Source organism: Aulonocara stuartgranti (genome assembly GCF_965226115.1).
Source record: "Aulonocara stuartgranti genome assembly, chromosome: 1".
In the NCBI taxonomy this organism is placed as follows: domain Eukaryota; kingdom Metazoa; phylum Chordata; class Actinopteri; order Cichliformes; family Cichlidae; genus Aulonocara; species Aulonocara stuartgranti.
This window is the reverse complement of record NC_138939.1, coordinates 41,447,947-41,464,545: the sequence shown is the minus strand read 5'-3', so window position 1 is coordinate 41,464,545 and position 16,599 is coordinate 41,447,947. Positions and strand designations below refer to the sequence as shown.

Below are 16,599 nucleotides of genomic sequence, written 5' to 3'. Positions count from 1 at the left end.
GGATCCCGCAGGCAAATGGGAACCATGAAGAGGCCGCTAGAAAAGCTGCAACCACCAAGTGCCTGCAGAGGGTCAGGCAAGTCCTGAGGAGTCAGCTGAATGGTAAGAACAAGATCCGGGCCATCAACACCTACGCCCTGCCCGTGATCAGGTACCCTGCTGGGGTAATAGGCTGGCCAAAGGAGGAGATAGAAGCCACTGACATAAAGACAAGAAAGCTCCTTACCATGCATGGAGGGTTTCACCCCAAGTCCAGCACCCTGAGGCTGTACGCTAAGCGGAAGGAAGGGGGCCGGGGACTGGTGAGTGTCAGCACCACAGTCCAGGATGAGACAACGAACATCCAAGAATACATTGGGAAGACGGCCCCAACTGACCGAGTGCTCAGTGAATACCTCAGGCAGCAGAAACCCAAGAAAGAGGAGGGAGACGAGGAACCATCATGGAAGGACAGGCCCCTGCACGGTATGTACCACCGGCAGATAGAGGAGGTGGCTGACATCCAGAAATCCTACCAGTGGCTGGACAAAGCTGGACTGAAAGACAGCACAGAGGCACTAATCATGGCAGCACAAGAACAAGCTCTGAGCACAAGATCCATAGAGGCTGGGGTCTATCACACCAGGCAAGACCCCAGGTGCAGGCTGTGTAAAGATGCCCCAGAGACAATCCAGCACATAACAGCAGGGTGCAAGATGCTAGCAGGCAAGGCATACATGGAACGCCATAACCAAGTGGCCGGCATAGTGTACAGGAACATCTGTGCCGAGTATAACCTGGAAGTCCCGAGGTCAAAATGGGAGACGCCCCCAAGGGTGGTGGAGAATGACCGAGCTAAGATCCTGTGGGACTTCCAGATACAGACGGACAAAATGGTGGTGGCTAACCAACCGGACATAGTGGTGGTAGACAAACAGAAGAAGACGGCCGTAGTGATCGATGTAGCGGTTCCGAATGACAGCAATATCAGGAAGAAGGAACACGAGAAGCTGGAGAAATACCAAGGGCTCAGAGAAGAGCTTGAGAGGATGTGGAGGGTGAAGGTGACGGTGGTCCCCGTGGTAATCGGAGCACTAGGTGCGGTGACTCCCAAGCTAGGCGAGTGGCTCCAGCAGATCCCGGGAACAACATCGGAGATCTCTGTCCAGAAGAGCGCAGTCCTGGGAACAGCTAAGATACTGCGCAGGACCCTCAAGCTCCCAGGCCTCTGGTAGAGGACCCGAGCTTGAAGGATAAACCGCCCGCAGGGGCGTGCTGGGTGTTTTATATATATGGACCGGCTGCTTCCAAATAGAGCCCATTTCATTCATAATGTTATGAATGAAATGGGCTCTAATCAGCTAATCAGAAGGTCGGTGGTTCGATCCCAGGCTGCATCCTGGCTGCATGACAAATATCCTTGGGCTAAGATACTAACCCCATGTTTGCCTACTGGTGGTGGTCAGAGGGCCTGGTGGCGCCTGTGTCCGGCAGCCTCGCCTCTGTCAGTGCGCCTCAGGGTGGCTGTGGCTACAATGTAGCTTGCTATCGCCAGTGTGTGAATGTGTGTGTGAATGGGTGAATGACTGAATGTAGTGTAAAGCGCTTTGGGGTCCTATGGACTAGAAAAGCGCTATACAAATGCAGGCCATTTACCATTTACCAATGTTATAAATCCAAGCCCATAATGTATTCATGATTTGAATCCTGGGTTGTGTGAAATCCCAGAAATAAACCCTTAACAAAGCAAATCTGTGAACTAAGGTTTAGATTTATAAGGTCATGTTGTGGTGATCCTCGGGTTGTGGGATGGGTGTTCATACTGGAGTGCAAAATTAAAACCAATGGAAAATGGACAAGAAAAGTTCAAAGCCATCAGGTTCTCAGTTTAGAAAAAAGAGAAAAGAAGAGGAGGAGAAACGAGCAAAAGATACAGGTAAGCAGATGTGTGATTGGATAATGGCAGGTCATCTATCCTGAAACAATCAGAATCAGAATCGGAATACTTTATTAATCCCTAAGGAAATTATGTGGGTTACAATTACTCCAAGAAGAAATTGTAGAAATAGCAACAGTAACAGACTAAACTCCAAACAATACATTATGTTACAGATTTTACACATTTAAGAAATAGCACTAATATATACAGATCACTCAATTATAAATATCAAGGATTAACAGAGGTGATTATAAATAAATATCAAGAAAATTTACAAGAATATTACAGAATAGAAAAGAACGTGTATAAAAAGTGTATCTTTTGCAGTGTTTACAGTGCATTAGATGGAGGAGTGGTACAGGGAGATGGCCACGGGCAGGAATGATTTCCTGTGTCGGTCAGTGGTGCTTTTTGGTAATCTCAGTCTCTCACTGGACGTGCTCCTGTGAGTAGCCAAGCCTTCATGGAATGGGTGGGAGGTATTATCCATGATTATCCTTATCTTGGACAACATTCGCCTCTCAGACACCACCCTAACAGAGTCCAGCTCCATCCCCACAACATTACCGGCATTGTGGATCAGTTTATTTAGTCTGTAGGCATCTGTGACCCTCAACCTGCTGCCCCAGCATGCAACAACATAGAGGATAGCACTGGCCACAACAGGGATACAAGAAGATAACATTAATTAGTAGTGATAGTGAAAAAAAAAAATTAGTAGTGATAGTGAAAACTTTTGTTTACGTTTGTTTGCCACTTTCCTTTGTAGCTTACTGAATCTTTTGGACTGTGTTCAGCACAATATTAATTAGTCAGTGTCAATTGTTGATTTGTCCTATTCTCATTGTATGATGAATTATGATGGCTGTTTGTTAGTCGTTTGCTGTTTGTTATGGGGGGGGGGGGGGTGCTCGCCCAGGTCGCCAAACAGCCTTGGACCGCCACTGAATGCATTCCATTCATTTGTGGATCAGGTGTGACTCTTCACCTTCTGTAGTAACTGAAAAATCTTGAAGGTGGTTTGGCTAGAGTGGGTCTATTGCCCACTCCAACGCAGTAGGTGGCGGTAAAGCACTGTAACACTGGTTGTCACATGACATATATAAAAAAACAAGCAGGAAGAGGAGGTCTTTCGAAGGGTAAACATCCGTTGTAGTGGACAGTATATGTTGTTTTGTTTTTCAACGCCGCAAGCTTGTGATTTAAGAAAAAATAGAAAATCCCGATAAAGAGGAGACGACATGGCAACTACCATCAGCACCCAGAGGGGACAGGTAGCGACCTCGGTGTTTGTCTAGTTTGTTCGCACTGGCACGCACACAGCTAGGCGTTGCTCTGGATTGTAGTTCTGGTTCATTAAATGATCAAGAAAGAGTTGCACAGCACGGACACTAGCTTAGCATTCAATACCCCTCATTCAAAACGTCGACGAAAGTAATTAACGGATAAGCGTTAGCTTAGGTAGCTAATAGCAACTCAAGGATTAAGCTGCCAGGATAGCAACACTGACGTGTTCCGTGTTACACAACAAACGATAAAGAACAGTTTCACTCCCGTGCTTCAGATCTGGGAAGCTGAATTCCAGTTTCTGTGTTGCTGCTTAGAGGACCCCGGATGTTTTGTGATTACAAAGAGTCAGAAAAAATTAAGCCTTTGATTTGTGGTGAGCTGATCTAATGATTACTCAGAAACCGACTAATTACAAGTTAATGAAGTTCTGAGACTTGAGCAAAACGGTGTTCACGTCCAATATTTTCCACGTGCTAGCATTACGTTAAAATGTTGGAAGAAAGGCTAGATAAACATATTAAAGGCATGGTTTACGTCTTTTAAACTCACAAAATCCTAAAAAGTCCTGCTCTTAGCGACAATAAGTTTCGCATCATTTTCTGTGTTTATTCGGGTAGATGAAGACAAACTGATTTACCCCACTATGTCTTGCAGTTTTTTAATGCTACATTCTTTGCTCCTTCTCTCTTGTACAGTTTCACTCGTGGAAGACAGAAAGTGAGAGATATAGTCGGCTGTAATGACTGGGGAAAAAGACTCATGCTTGAACACTGCTAGCAGCATTTGCACCCACTGAGTGAATTCATTTGGATTGGTCAGAGCAGTAAAAAGATCCGTCATTATATAGTTAGAATTTGTTGGACAAAGTTTTCTGTCTGTAAACCACCACATTGGATTTTAAATCGGACAATATGTGATCAGAATGCATACCTTAAGTTTTAATTCTGGAGTTTTTACCAAAAATTTTGGAATTAATTGTTTAGACAGGTTAAATGGGTCCTGTTGCATTGTTATTACGTGACAAATAAAGCAGCCATGATATCTGAAGTTGATTCAGAGTGAAGAATTTTGTATTCTGTAACTTTTCACTGTAATTGTGAATATGAAACCCAAGAGATGTCAGATGACAGCAAGGAAGGCTGTCACGAGGCTATTATTCAGAACAAACAAACTAAAGCATGTGGTGATGTTTGTGACATCACGCATGTCATTGATTGTCATTCATTGATTGAAAGGATTTTCAACTGTAGTGGTCTAGATAACTACAAAAACTGAGTCTCTCTACAACAAGTGATGGACCTAAGTGTAGCTAACTAAAATTCAGCAGCATCACCAAGATGTCTTCCAAGTGAGCCATACATATAAATCAACACCTCTCAAACAATTTCAACAAAAGTTAAAAAACCCCCAAACCAAACCAAAAAACCAAAAGTCTCATCATGACTCACTTAATTGACTGTAGGTTGTACCTGCTAGTTAGAGTTCAAATTAGCATGCTGATATGTAAAACACGATTAAGTCCACCAACCCTCATTTGAATACGGGTGTCTAAGAATGTAACGTTAACCGAAGTCCTGCTTGTAGACGGGACTCTTGCAGTAACCTAGAAATACCTCTGGGGACTTTTTCGGGTAGTACTTTTGAAGCATTATCTAAATTAACTTACGTTTCTGTCGTCACTAGTACATCACCAGTCAAATAAGATAAAAACTGCTTCAAATATTTATTGACTTTGCCCCAAAATAAGGTTACAGTACCATATTTACCGCACTATAAGGCACACCAGATTATAAAGCGCACTGTTGAAGACTGGCTCTGTTTTCATACATAAGGCGCATCGTATTATATGACGCATTAAGACAAACAAAACAGTCAGATAACTTGACCTTTATTAAGCTCATTCACAGTAACTCTTAACACTGTTAAGCTGTAACACATTAAATATTGAAAAATACACTTACTTTTTCCAGTACATTCAACTTCCACAATTCCCTCAAACTCTTCACCTTCCGTGTCTGAGTTACGGTAAACAGCTGGGCAATTTCAGCATCAAGCATGCCCGGATCCCTCTCATTATTGTCTGAATCAGTCTTGTTGCTGTTACTTAGCTGTTCAGTGATTATTCCAGCCTTCGTGAAAGCTCGGACGACACTTGAGACTGATGTTTTGTGCATTTTATGTTCAATAAAGGTATTTGTTGTGCCTGAAAATGAACAAATAAATGAATGAATGAATGAATGATACCTTAGCCCAAGCATCCACGATCCATTGGCAGGTAGCGGCGTAACTTGCTCGGCGTTGCCTCCCTGTTTTGGTGAATGTGTGTTCGCCTTCTGTCATCCAATGCTCCCACGCAGCTCGTAATTTAACTTTGAACAACCAATATCTAGTGGTTGGAGTTCTTTGGTTAATCCACCCGGAATGACGGCAAGCTCCGAATTAGTTTGCTTCACTTGGGTTTTGACAGCCTCGGTGAGATGGGCGCGCATGGAGTCGTAGATCAAAAGAGACGGAGATTTGTGGAAAAAGCCACCCGGTCTCTTGACATGAACTCAAACACTCGCTCATCTTCTCCTCGTCCATCCAGCCCTTTTGAGTTAGCCTTGACGATGACGCCGGCCGGAAACTTTTCTTTTGGTAAAGTCTTCCTCTTGAAAATGACCATGGGTGGTAGTTTCTGGCCATTAGCTTGGCAGCCCAGAACTACAGTGAAGGATGACTTCTCGTTCCCTGTGGTGCATATAGATACCGTACTGGTCCCTGTTTTCTCAACAGTACGGTTCACGGGGATGTCAAAGGTGAGGAGGACCTCGTCCATGCTAGTGATGTGTTCTGGCCGGATCTTCTTTTCAGTGATCTCATTCTGGCAGTAGGTGCTGAAAATGGCCAACTTTTCTTTGTAATCGTTTGGCAGTTGCTGTGAGACTTTAGTTCTTGTGCGGATTGAGAGATTATGCCTTTTCATCAAACGGAAGCACCAAGAAGGTCCCCCTCGAAAGTCGCTGATCTGCATGTCATGTGCTGCCGCTGTTGCCTTGAGTCGAATAGAGACTGTAGAGACACTTCTGCCTGCTGTTCTCTGTTCAATAACCCACTGTTCAATTTTGTCCTCTAACTGCGGCCATCGCGCCGTGTTCCCTCGGAAACTCCTTTTGGTCTTCTTTACTTGTTTTAGGTCATCTTCTTGCTTCCTCCACTTGCGCACCATCGACTCATTAATGCCGAATTATGTCACAGCTGCTCTATTTCCATTTTCTTCTGCATAACTAATTGCTCGAAGGTTAAAATACGCTTAAATATGCCATTTTGGAGTCGTTATACACACACAACACGGGAATGTTGTGTTGAAGCACAGTACGTATTACTCTGCGAGGCTCCTGGCAACGGTCCTCTAAAAAAAATTTTGACAGATTTTTGAGCACAGTGTGCCACATAAAACCGGTTCAAGGTCAGTAAGCACAAACCAAAATTCATCCATAAGGCGCACCAGATTATAAGGCGCACTGTCGATTTTTGTGAAGATTTAAGGATTTTACGTGCGCCTTATAGTGCGGTAAATACGGTATATATATTTTTTACATTTACATACAAAGACCTGAATGAATATACTCTATAAAGACCTCATAATACTATATTTTCTCAATAGAGCACTTTCCTCTCCTTATTTGTGGTTCTGAGAGATTTCAAAAGTAGAAATGGGGGAGAGCTTCTAGCTTACTTGACCCTCTCCTGTGGAACCAGCTCTGAGTTTGTAGTCAGGGTTGGATCACCCTGCTAGAGTACTTCATTTGTTTTCCACTTGTTCTCCTCTTCGCCTTCATCTTAGTTTCAATAAGCACTTCATTTATCCCATATTTAAGTTATATGGCAATACTACATACTGCATGTCAGTAACTTTTGGTTTCTCTCTTCCATAGATTGTATTTTGTTCTTTTCTCTCTCTCAAAAAATACATACAATGTTAAATAATTTGCATGAATTAGTATCTCTCTTAGTACAGCACCAAGCAATCCTCTCTTCCTCCAGCCCCCTTTATGCTGGTTTTTCTGGGTAAAACTTAAACCAGTTTTTTGCTTTCAGGTGTATATTGGGGAGCTTCCACAGGATTTTCTGCGAATCACTCCCACTCAGCAGCAGCAGCAGGTCCAGCTGGATGCGCAGGCAGCCAGGCAGCTGCAGTATGGAGGCTCCATAAGCACTGTAGGACGACTTAGCATTACAGTGGTCCAGGTGAGCACAGCTTCACTATTAGAAGTACAACTGGATGTCATTTCAGTATTTGTACCATTGTGGATAAAATATACACACCAACAGCTTGTTCTTTTATGTTACACATAAAAGCTTCTTGTTTAGTTTGTTAAGTTCTAAATTTTAACTGAAAAGTCATTATAGCAAAAGTGCCACAAATTCTTTATAACTAGGGATGGGTATTGATAAGATTTTAACGATTCCGATTCCATTTTCAATTCTGTTTAACGATTCGATTCTTTATCGATTCTTATTTTTAAAAAAGGAGAACACTAAAGTCAATTAGCTTAGAACTTTGTTTTATATCTTCTCTTTGAACAAGAGACAAATTTAGGAGTAACATGGCCTTACAAACCCAACAGTGAGGTCTTAAGAGATCCAGCCTACGGCTCTTCAATGGGGTGTCACAGGGTCCCCAGGAAAAAAAATGTAAATGTAAAATAATAAAATAAATATTCTTCTGTAGCAATAACAAAGTATAACATCAATTATTCTGTAGCAATTACACAAGAATATCCAGTAATGTCCTGCCTACAATTAAACACATTCACTTACCAAAGTGAAATCGGGGCATCTGCTGTGGCAAATGGGTGCAAACCTTTGACCACAAACTGAGTCACTGCTCGGTGACATTCGTCTATCCTGCCTGAAAGGAGACGCTACCGGTAGACTGCAGCGAGAACTGCCAGCATCTGAGCCAGACTCTGTCTCATCATGGTCACTAAATGCACAGTAATGGCAGGTTTGTAATAAGGCAGATCGCGCTAACATAATATGCACTGTTAGTTGATTATTTACGTGCCGCATTAACGGGAGAGGACGTGCAAACGTTACCGCTGCTGCTGGGTTGAGATTCACGAGTCCGGAGCGGAATTAAAAACACGACATTCCTTTAAGGTCATCGCGTGTTTTGTGAGCAAATGCTTTTGCATATTCGTAGTGTTTCCTCCCTTAAATGAAACATCTACTTTGCAAGTATTGCAAGTTGCCCTGTTGTCATCCGTTCTCGTAAAGTATAACCAAGCTTTTGAGCATTTGAGCCGCTGGCGCCGTGTTTCCTGCCGGGTAAATGACGCTCCGCGACGTGGTGACGTCATTCGGGGCGACTGGAATCGATAAGGGAATCGTTTGCAAAAATGGCAAACACTTCCAAGGATTTGAAACAGTGGGAACCGGTTCTCAACAAGAACCGGTTTTCGATACCCATCCCTATTTATAACAAACTGTTATTTTTTTGGATCTTCATCCATATTCTATGTGCTAGTTAACAGACAGGTTTATTTTGTTTCCTCCTTGTTGAACTAGTCTAATGCAGAGGTCAGTTCACTAACCCAGTGGTGGCGTGGAAATCTTTTTTGTCTTTCATGTAGTTCATGTTTTATGTCTGAAAAACCTTTTGGTTAAAAAGTTCCTCAGACCCCAGGAAGAGTAGCTTCTGCTATTACAGGAGCTAATGGGGATCTTGATAAACTAAACTAAGTTTTAGTTAGTGTTTATGTTTTTGTGTGTAACTTAGATTAAACACAGGAGTACACGTGCTAGCTATACTGTAATACACAAATCTTAAATTAATCAGTTAATTGAAGCCACCTGTCTTGTTTTATTGTGTAGGCCAAACTGGCTAAAAACTATGGTATGACCCGAATGGATCCATACTGTAGGATCAGACTGGGCTATGCTGTCTATGAGACACCAACTGCTCATAATGGAGCCAAAAACCCACGCTGGAACAAGGTGATCCAGTGCACGGTGCCTCCTGGGGTTGACTCTTTCTACTTGGAGATCTTTGATGAGGTGAGGAGGTCACAGAGCTTCTCTTCTGAATGGTTAGACATGGGCACAGCTTTTCAAAGATTAGCTCTATAGGGTCTTCTTCTTTGTTTTCTTCTTTTTTTTCATTTTATCTATTTGTCTGTTTCATTTTAACATTATCATATTGTGCAAGTAAGTGGACTGGTTCTTATATAGCACTTTTCTACTCTACCTGAGTACTCAAAGCGGTTTAAAACATGTTTCTATTCATCCGTTCATAGAAGCACTTTTTTAATCTTAAGTGCTTTGTAACAGTCACACTCTGATGTGGGTGTGACTGTTACAAACTGTTACAAACTGTTACAAACTGTTACAAACTGTTACATTGGAGGGCAACTTGCGGTTAGTATCTTGCCCAAGGATATTTGCCATGCAGATTGGAGCAGCTAGGGATTAAACCACCAACCTTTCAGGTTAGTAGATGAGCCAAGCATACATACCTGGTATGCTCAGGCTGTTAACCTAGTCTGACCCTGCTTAGCTTCCGAGATCAGATGAGATTGGGCATGCTCAAGGTAGTATGGCCAAAAGCTGTGAAATATGGCAATAACAGAGCTGACAGTCAGAGGAAAAAAACAAAAGGACAGAAAGAAAAAAGAAGCGGGGAGAAAATAGGAGGAATATAAGAAGAAGATGGAACACAATTAGAACAACATAATGGGTCGGGCATCGGTTTAGCTCACTGGAATGAGCAGGGGAGCATATGCAGCAAAGCTGGGAGCGGCCAGACCAGGTTCGAGTCCGACCTGAGACCCTCTGCTGCATGTCTTCCCCTCTCTCTTTCCCTCATTGTCCCTATCAAACCTAAAGCCATATATATATATATATATATATATATATATATATATATATATATATATATATATATATATATATATATATATATATATATATATAAGATCAAAGTAGCACGGAGGGAGGTTAGCCAACTAACGGAGTTGCAGCAAGGTGCGACAAATAAGGTGCCTAAGAAATACAGCAAGCTGTCCATACCTGAGGCCTTGGAAACTGCCAAGCAAAGACTCACAGCCTTGGCCAGCCGCTTGAGGAGGTACACCAGAGAGATAGAAGGCAGGAGAATAAACCAGCTGTTCTCCACAGAACCAGCAAAGGTGTACTCTCAGTGGCAAGGGAACAATAAGAGAACAGCACCACCAAGGCTGGAGACGGAGCAATACTGGAAGAGCATATGGGAGAAGGATGCAACCCATAACGGCAATGCTCAGTGGCTAGAGGATCTGAGGGCAGACCACAGCGACCTCCCTGAACAGGGTCCAGTAACCATCACAGTGGCAGATATCCAAGAAAGGGTCTCCAGTATGAAGAGTTGGACAGCACCAGGGCCCGACATGGTTCACGCCTACTGGCTGAAGAAGCTGACTGCACTCCACGAGCGTCTGGCAGCACAAATGAACCAGCTGCTAGTTAACGAGAGACACCCGGAATGGCTAACCGAAGGCCGGACGGTCCTGATCCCCAAGGACCCCAAGAAGGGACCGGTCCCCTCCAACTACCGACCAATAACCTGCCTCAGTACTACATGGAAGCTCCTGTCAGGCATCATATCGGCTAAGATGAACAGGCACATGGGTCAATACATGAGCGGGACACAGAAAGGAATTGGCAAGAATACCAGAGGCGCAAAACACCAGCTACTGGTAGACAGAACAATCAGCCGAGACTGCAAGACCAGACTGACCAACCTGTGCACTGCCTGGATTGATTACAAGAAGGCCTATGACTCAATGCCCCACAGCTGGATACTGGAATGCCTAGAATTGTACAAGATCAATGGGACCCTAAGAGCCTTCATCAGGAACTCAATGGGGATGTGGCGTACAACACTAGAGGCCAACTCCAAGCCCATAGCACAAGTCACCATCAAGTGCGGGATCTACCAAGGAGATGCTCTGTCCCCACTGCTGTTCTGCATAGGCCTGAACCCCCTCAGTGAGATCATTAACAAGACTGGCTACGGATACCGACTACGGAACGGAGCAGTTGTCAGCCACCTCCTGTACATTGATGACATCAAGCTGTATGCCAAGAGTGAACGAGACATCGATTCACTGATCCACACTACCAGGCTATACAGCAATGACATTGGAATGTCGTTCGGACTGGAGAAGTGTAGTCGGATGGTAACAAAGAGAGGGAAGGTAGTCAGAACTGAGGGGATTGAACTACCAGAAGGCAACATTGCAGACATAGAGGACAGTTACAAGTACCTGGGGATCCCGCAGGCAAATGGGAACCATGAAGAGGCCGCTAGAAAAGCTGCAACCACCAAGTGCCTGCAGAGGGTCAGGCAAGTCCTGAGGAGTCAGCTGAACGGTAAGAACAAGATCCGGGCCATCAACACCTACGCCCTGCCCGTGATCAGGTACCCTGCTGGGGTAATGGGCTGGCCAAAGGAGGAGATAGAAGCCACTGACATAAAGACAAGAAAGCTCCTTACCATGCATGGAGGGTTTCACCCCAAGTCCAGCACCCTGAGGCTGTACGCTAAGCGGAAGGAAGGGGGCCGGGGACTGGTGAGTGTCAGCACCACAGTCCAGGATGAGACAACGAACATCCAAGAATACATTGGGAAGATGGCCCCAACTGACCGAGTGCTCAGTGAATACCTCAGGCAGCAGAAACCCAAGAAAGAGGAGGGAGACGAGGAACCATCATGGAAGGACAGGCCCCTGCACGGTATGTACCACCGGCAGATAGAGGAGGTGGCTGATATCCAGAAATCCTACCAGTGGCTGGACAAAGCTGGACTGAAAGACAGCACAGAGGCACTAATCATGGCAGCACAAGAACAAGCTCTGAGTACAAGATCCATAGAGGCTGGGGTCTATCACACCAGGCAAGACCCCAGGTGCAGGCTGTGTAAAGATGCCCCAGAGACAATCCAGCACATAACAGCAGGGTGCAAGATGCTAGCAGGCAAGGCATACATGGAACGCCATAACCAAGTGGCCGGCATAGTGTACAGGAACATCTGTGCCGAGTATAACCTGGAAGTCCCGAGGTCAAAATGGGAGATGCCCCCAAGGGTGGTGGAGAATGACCGAGCTAAGATCCTGTGGGACTTCCAGATACAGACGGACAAAATGGTGGTGGCTAACCAACCGGACATAGTGGTGGTAGACAAACAGAAGAAGACGGCCGTAGTGATCGATGTAGCGGTTCCGAATGACAGCAATATCAGGAAGAAGGAACACGAGAAGCTGGAGAAATACCAAGGGCTCAGAGAAGAGCTTGAGAGGATGTGGAGGGTGAAGGTAACGGTGGTCCCCGTGGTAATCGGAGCACTAGGTGCGGTGACTCCCAAGCTAGGCGAGTGGCTCCAGCAGATCCCGGGAACAACATCGGAGATCTCTGTCCAGAAGAGCGCAGTCCTGGGAACAGCTAAGATACTGCGCAGGACCCTCAAGCTCCCAGGCCTCTGGTAGAGGACCCGAGCTTGAAGGATAAACCGCCCGCAGGGGCGTGCTGGGTGTTTTACTTTTTTTATAAGAAAAACATAATAGGTCATCCACTGGTGCACCTGTACGGTATCATCCAAAAAACAAACTGCATTTGTAAGAGAAAATCCAATGCAATGCGATTTAAAAACAGCTACTTCAACATCCTCCAATAAAGCACAGTACTATACAAAATATGCAAGAAAACTCTTCCTTCTAAAGGTGAAAGAAATTGTTTGTCTTTTAGCACTTGGAGGCAGAAACACATTGTTGAGTACGAGCAGGCTACAAAGGTGGAGGTTAGCAGTTGGTAATGTGCTAGCCAAGTAAACACAGCTCTGTGGAGGTTACAGGAATACTCCTCTAGCTCTACGTATGTCAGGGGGGTGAAATGGTGGATGGAAATTACTTTTGAATAACCCTAATATTTTTTTCAGTTTTATTATGTGACAGTATTGTGAACGCTACTAAAAAGTTACAAGGTTATTTGTTAAGCAGTAATTTTTTTACTTAAGATTTCCAGGGGAAAACTATCTGGGCTGCTTTTATGCTTAGATTTTATTTGCATAGTATTCCTGGACATAATGCCGTGTCAGTGCTATTACAATTCTCCTAGCTCCTTGTTTCTGTAGTTTCACCCTTCAAATGAGGAAATGTGTTGTCAAGGATGGACAAAGTAAATGAAACTACAGTTGAAACTATGTTTTCTTACATTCTGTCTCTATCAACAGTGCATATTTATTGATGATATAGGGTGTAATCATAAGGTTCAGGGAAAAGGCCTACAAAATCTAAAGATCCTGTTCTAATGCGCCTCTGGACCATCTTCAGCATGACTCTTACCTTTTAGATCTCTCGGGGGAAGTCCTGTTATGTCCCTTTGTACTTGTTCTTGTACTTCTTTTTTTGTTCTTCTGAAATACGTGCTGGATGTTCTCCAAACTGCTTGGCACTAACAAGAGACCCCACTCTCACCGCCAGTTATGATCCATTATCACAAAATGTAGTCAATTTGAAACAGAAGTTGAAAGTTTATCTGCTTGAGGTTGAGGTCTATGGTGAAATTACATCAGCTCATCAGTGACTGGCAGTTTTTCTTTTAATTAATTAATTTTTTAACGATGGCTGCCCCTCACTGAGCCTAGTTCTGCTGGAGGTTTCTTTGTGTTAAAAGGGAGTTTTTCCTTCACCAAGGAAAAACCAAGTGCTCGCTCATAAGCGGTTGTCTAGTCGTTGGGTTTTCTTGTAGGGTCTTTACCTTACAGCAGGGGTGCCCAATCCCGGTCCTCGAGAGCTACCGTCCTGCAGCTTTTAGATGCATCCTTGTTCCCACACACCTGAATCAAATGAATGGCTTGTTATCAGGCCTTTGCCAAACACGATGGCATGCTGAAGAGGTAATCAAACCATTTGATTCAGCTGTGTTGGAGTAGGGATGCATCTAAAAGCTGCAGGATAGTAGCTCTCAAGGACTGGGATTGGGCAGCCCTGCCTTACAGTATAAGGTGCCTTAAACTGTTGTTGATATTTGGTGCCAAACAAGCTTGAAGGAGAGACGGCTAAATTTAAATCAGGCAAGCTGTTTGTTATGGGCCTCTTCCCAGAACGTTTTGGTCACATCTTATATTCTGAGCTGAACTGTTGTGTGAATTGTTTTCATACTCTGGTAATTTCCTTGTCTTAAAGCCTTACAAATGAAGAAACCGTTGAATTTGAACTCTGCTGTTAATGATCCAGCAGTATACATTTGCATTTATCCACTGACCTGATAATTGTTTCCATGTGTTGATGTACAGAGAGCATTTTCTATGGATGACAGGATAGCATGGACACATGTCACCATCCCTGAAGGCCTAAGGGAGGGCAGAGTGGTGGATGAGTGGTTCAGCCTGAGTGGACGGCAGGGTGACGACAAGGAGGGCATGATCAACCTGGTTATGTCTTTTGCTGTGAGGACATTTACACGCACCCTTCATCAGATAAGATGGAAAGTGCATCACACGTCTGTGTGTTAAATCACAGATTGAGTTTTGGTTATGCTGTTACTATGGATCCACAGTCGGTTTATTATTCCCGGAAGTATTTGGACAATGACAAAGTTTCCATAAATTGTTTTGTATAGTGTAACAAAACTAATCTTGAAAGCTTGGAACATGATAGCCTGTAATATCTATTATTCATTTTGATTTAGTTTTAAGGAAAAGGCTTTCAAAATGATCAAGTGTTGCTTCACTGTCAGGAAATATCTTGAAAACCATCTTTCATTTCTGTTTCATTTATTTCCATGAAGTGAAATTGTTAACCGTGTCTTTGTGCCAGTCTTTGCCAGCAGGAATGATGACTCAGCCTGTCGTCTTTATGCCATCTGTATATCAACAAGGAGTAGGATACGTGCCCATCACAGGTCAGTCAGTGAAACCTTGTATCTAATAAGTTAAAAGCTGGTTCTTGTATAAGCAGTGTCATCTGTGTTCCTAGGAGTTCCTGCGGTCTACAACCAGGGCATGATGCCTATGGCAGTGCCAACTACCATGCCAGCAATTGGGAACCAGGGCCTACCATGCACTGAGCAGGACCTTAAGGCTCTGCAGGACATGTTCCCCAACCTGGATAAAGAGGTGGTTCGCACTGTACTGGACGCACAGCAAGGCAACAAGGATGCTGCCATCAACTCTCTGCTGCAGATGGCTGAGGAGCTCTAACTATACAAGACAGTCTGATACCAGACATGCTAACAGATGCATGCATTCACAGTGAAAGTAGTCTATATACAGAGCTCCACCCCTTCTCTTATAGACATGTTTATAGTCCTCCCACAGTAATATACTCTCACACACTGCAGCAGCAGCCGAGTTCCCAAAAGAGCTTTGTTTCCAGTTCAAATAAGGTCCCTAGAGCTTAAACACAACTCTGCTCCCAAGTTCTGACAGTCATTTTGGTATAGCCACTCAGTGGGTGTTCTACCCTCTAATCACAGGATTGGATTTTCACAGTGCACCAAATATTTCTGTTGATGCTTTTGTAAACAGTTTGTTTTGCACCTGCCATAACTGCAGCAAATCACAACCTCCTGTATTATTGGTATCTGTAAAGTGTGTAGTGCATTTCAAATTATTCATTGTGTATATATAGAGAAATGTATGCAGTAATAATAATGAGTGAATGACTACCCTGGTTAGAAGAACTCTTTTGTCCACTGTGAGTCATTTCTAACAAAGTTAATATAGGTTTACCATCACTAAGTCAGGACATGAAGGTTTTATGTGCAGTTACCTTCCAAATGAGTTTGAAGATGTCACTTTGCTACTGATATCTGAATGGAGGACAACAGTATGACATCTGCAGAGGTTTTAAGACCCACAATGCTCCTTGGTGACTGTATATTCTAATCTTAAGTCTTCTATTCACACCTGTAACCTGCCAACATTTTGTCTGCCAAAGTTCTTCTCCATGAGACTGTCAGTCTGCAAAACTCTTAATGTTGAAAGTGCAGTGGTGTCATGTGATTCTGTTATCTCAGTGTAATACACATCTTTCAGTCCAGGAACTTTGGTATTCCATTGGTGTTTACTGATTTCAGAATATTCAGAATATTTATGATTCAGCATGAATTGCAGTCACATGTCACTAGACAAGAACAAGTAGTGCACATGTTTTTGCTACCTATGAAGCGCCTTGAGGCGACCTTTGTTGTGATTCGGCGCTATATAAATAAAATTGAATTGAATTGAATGTTTTTAAGTGAGAAGGTGATTTAGAAGCCAGCCGATAGCAGATGTAATGGAAATGGAATATAACATTTCTGTAAGATTGTTCCCTTCGCAATGTCAAATTTGTCTTCAAAAAGTCTTAAACCTCCATGTTTTTCAAACT

The 16,599-nt window shown here is 43.6% G+C and overlaps 1 protein-coding gene across 1 annotated transcript; it reads left to right on the top strand.

Moving 5' to 3' along the window:
• Nucleotides 1-3,036: 3,036 nt before the first annotated feature.
• Nucleotides 3,037-16,458, top strand: tollip (toll interacting protein). The gene is made up of 6 exons (XM_082531279.1): nt 3,037-3,192; nt 7,289-7,438; nt 9,068-9,250; nt 14,523-14,675; nt 15,046-15,130; nt 15,205-16,458. The coding sequence occupies exons 1-6, from the start codon at nt 3,160-3,162 to the stop codon at nt 15,426-15,428; spliced, it is 828 nt and encodes a 275-aa protein (XP_082387405.1). The 5' UTR covers nt 3,037-3,159; the 3' UTR covers nt 15,429-16,458.
• Nucleotides 16,459-16,599: the final 141 nt, after the last annotated feature.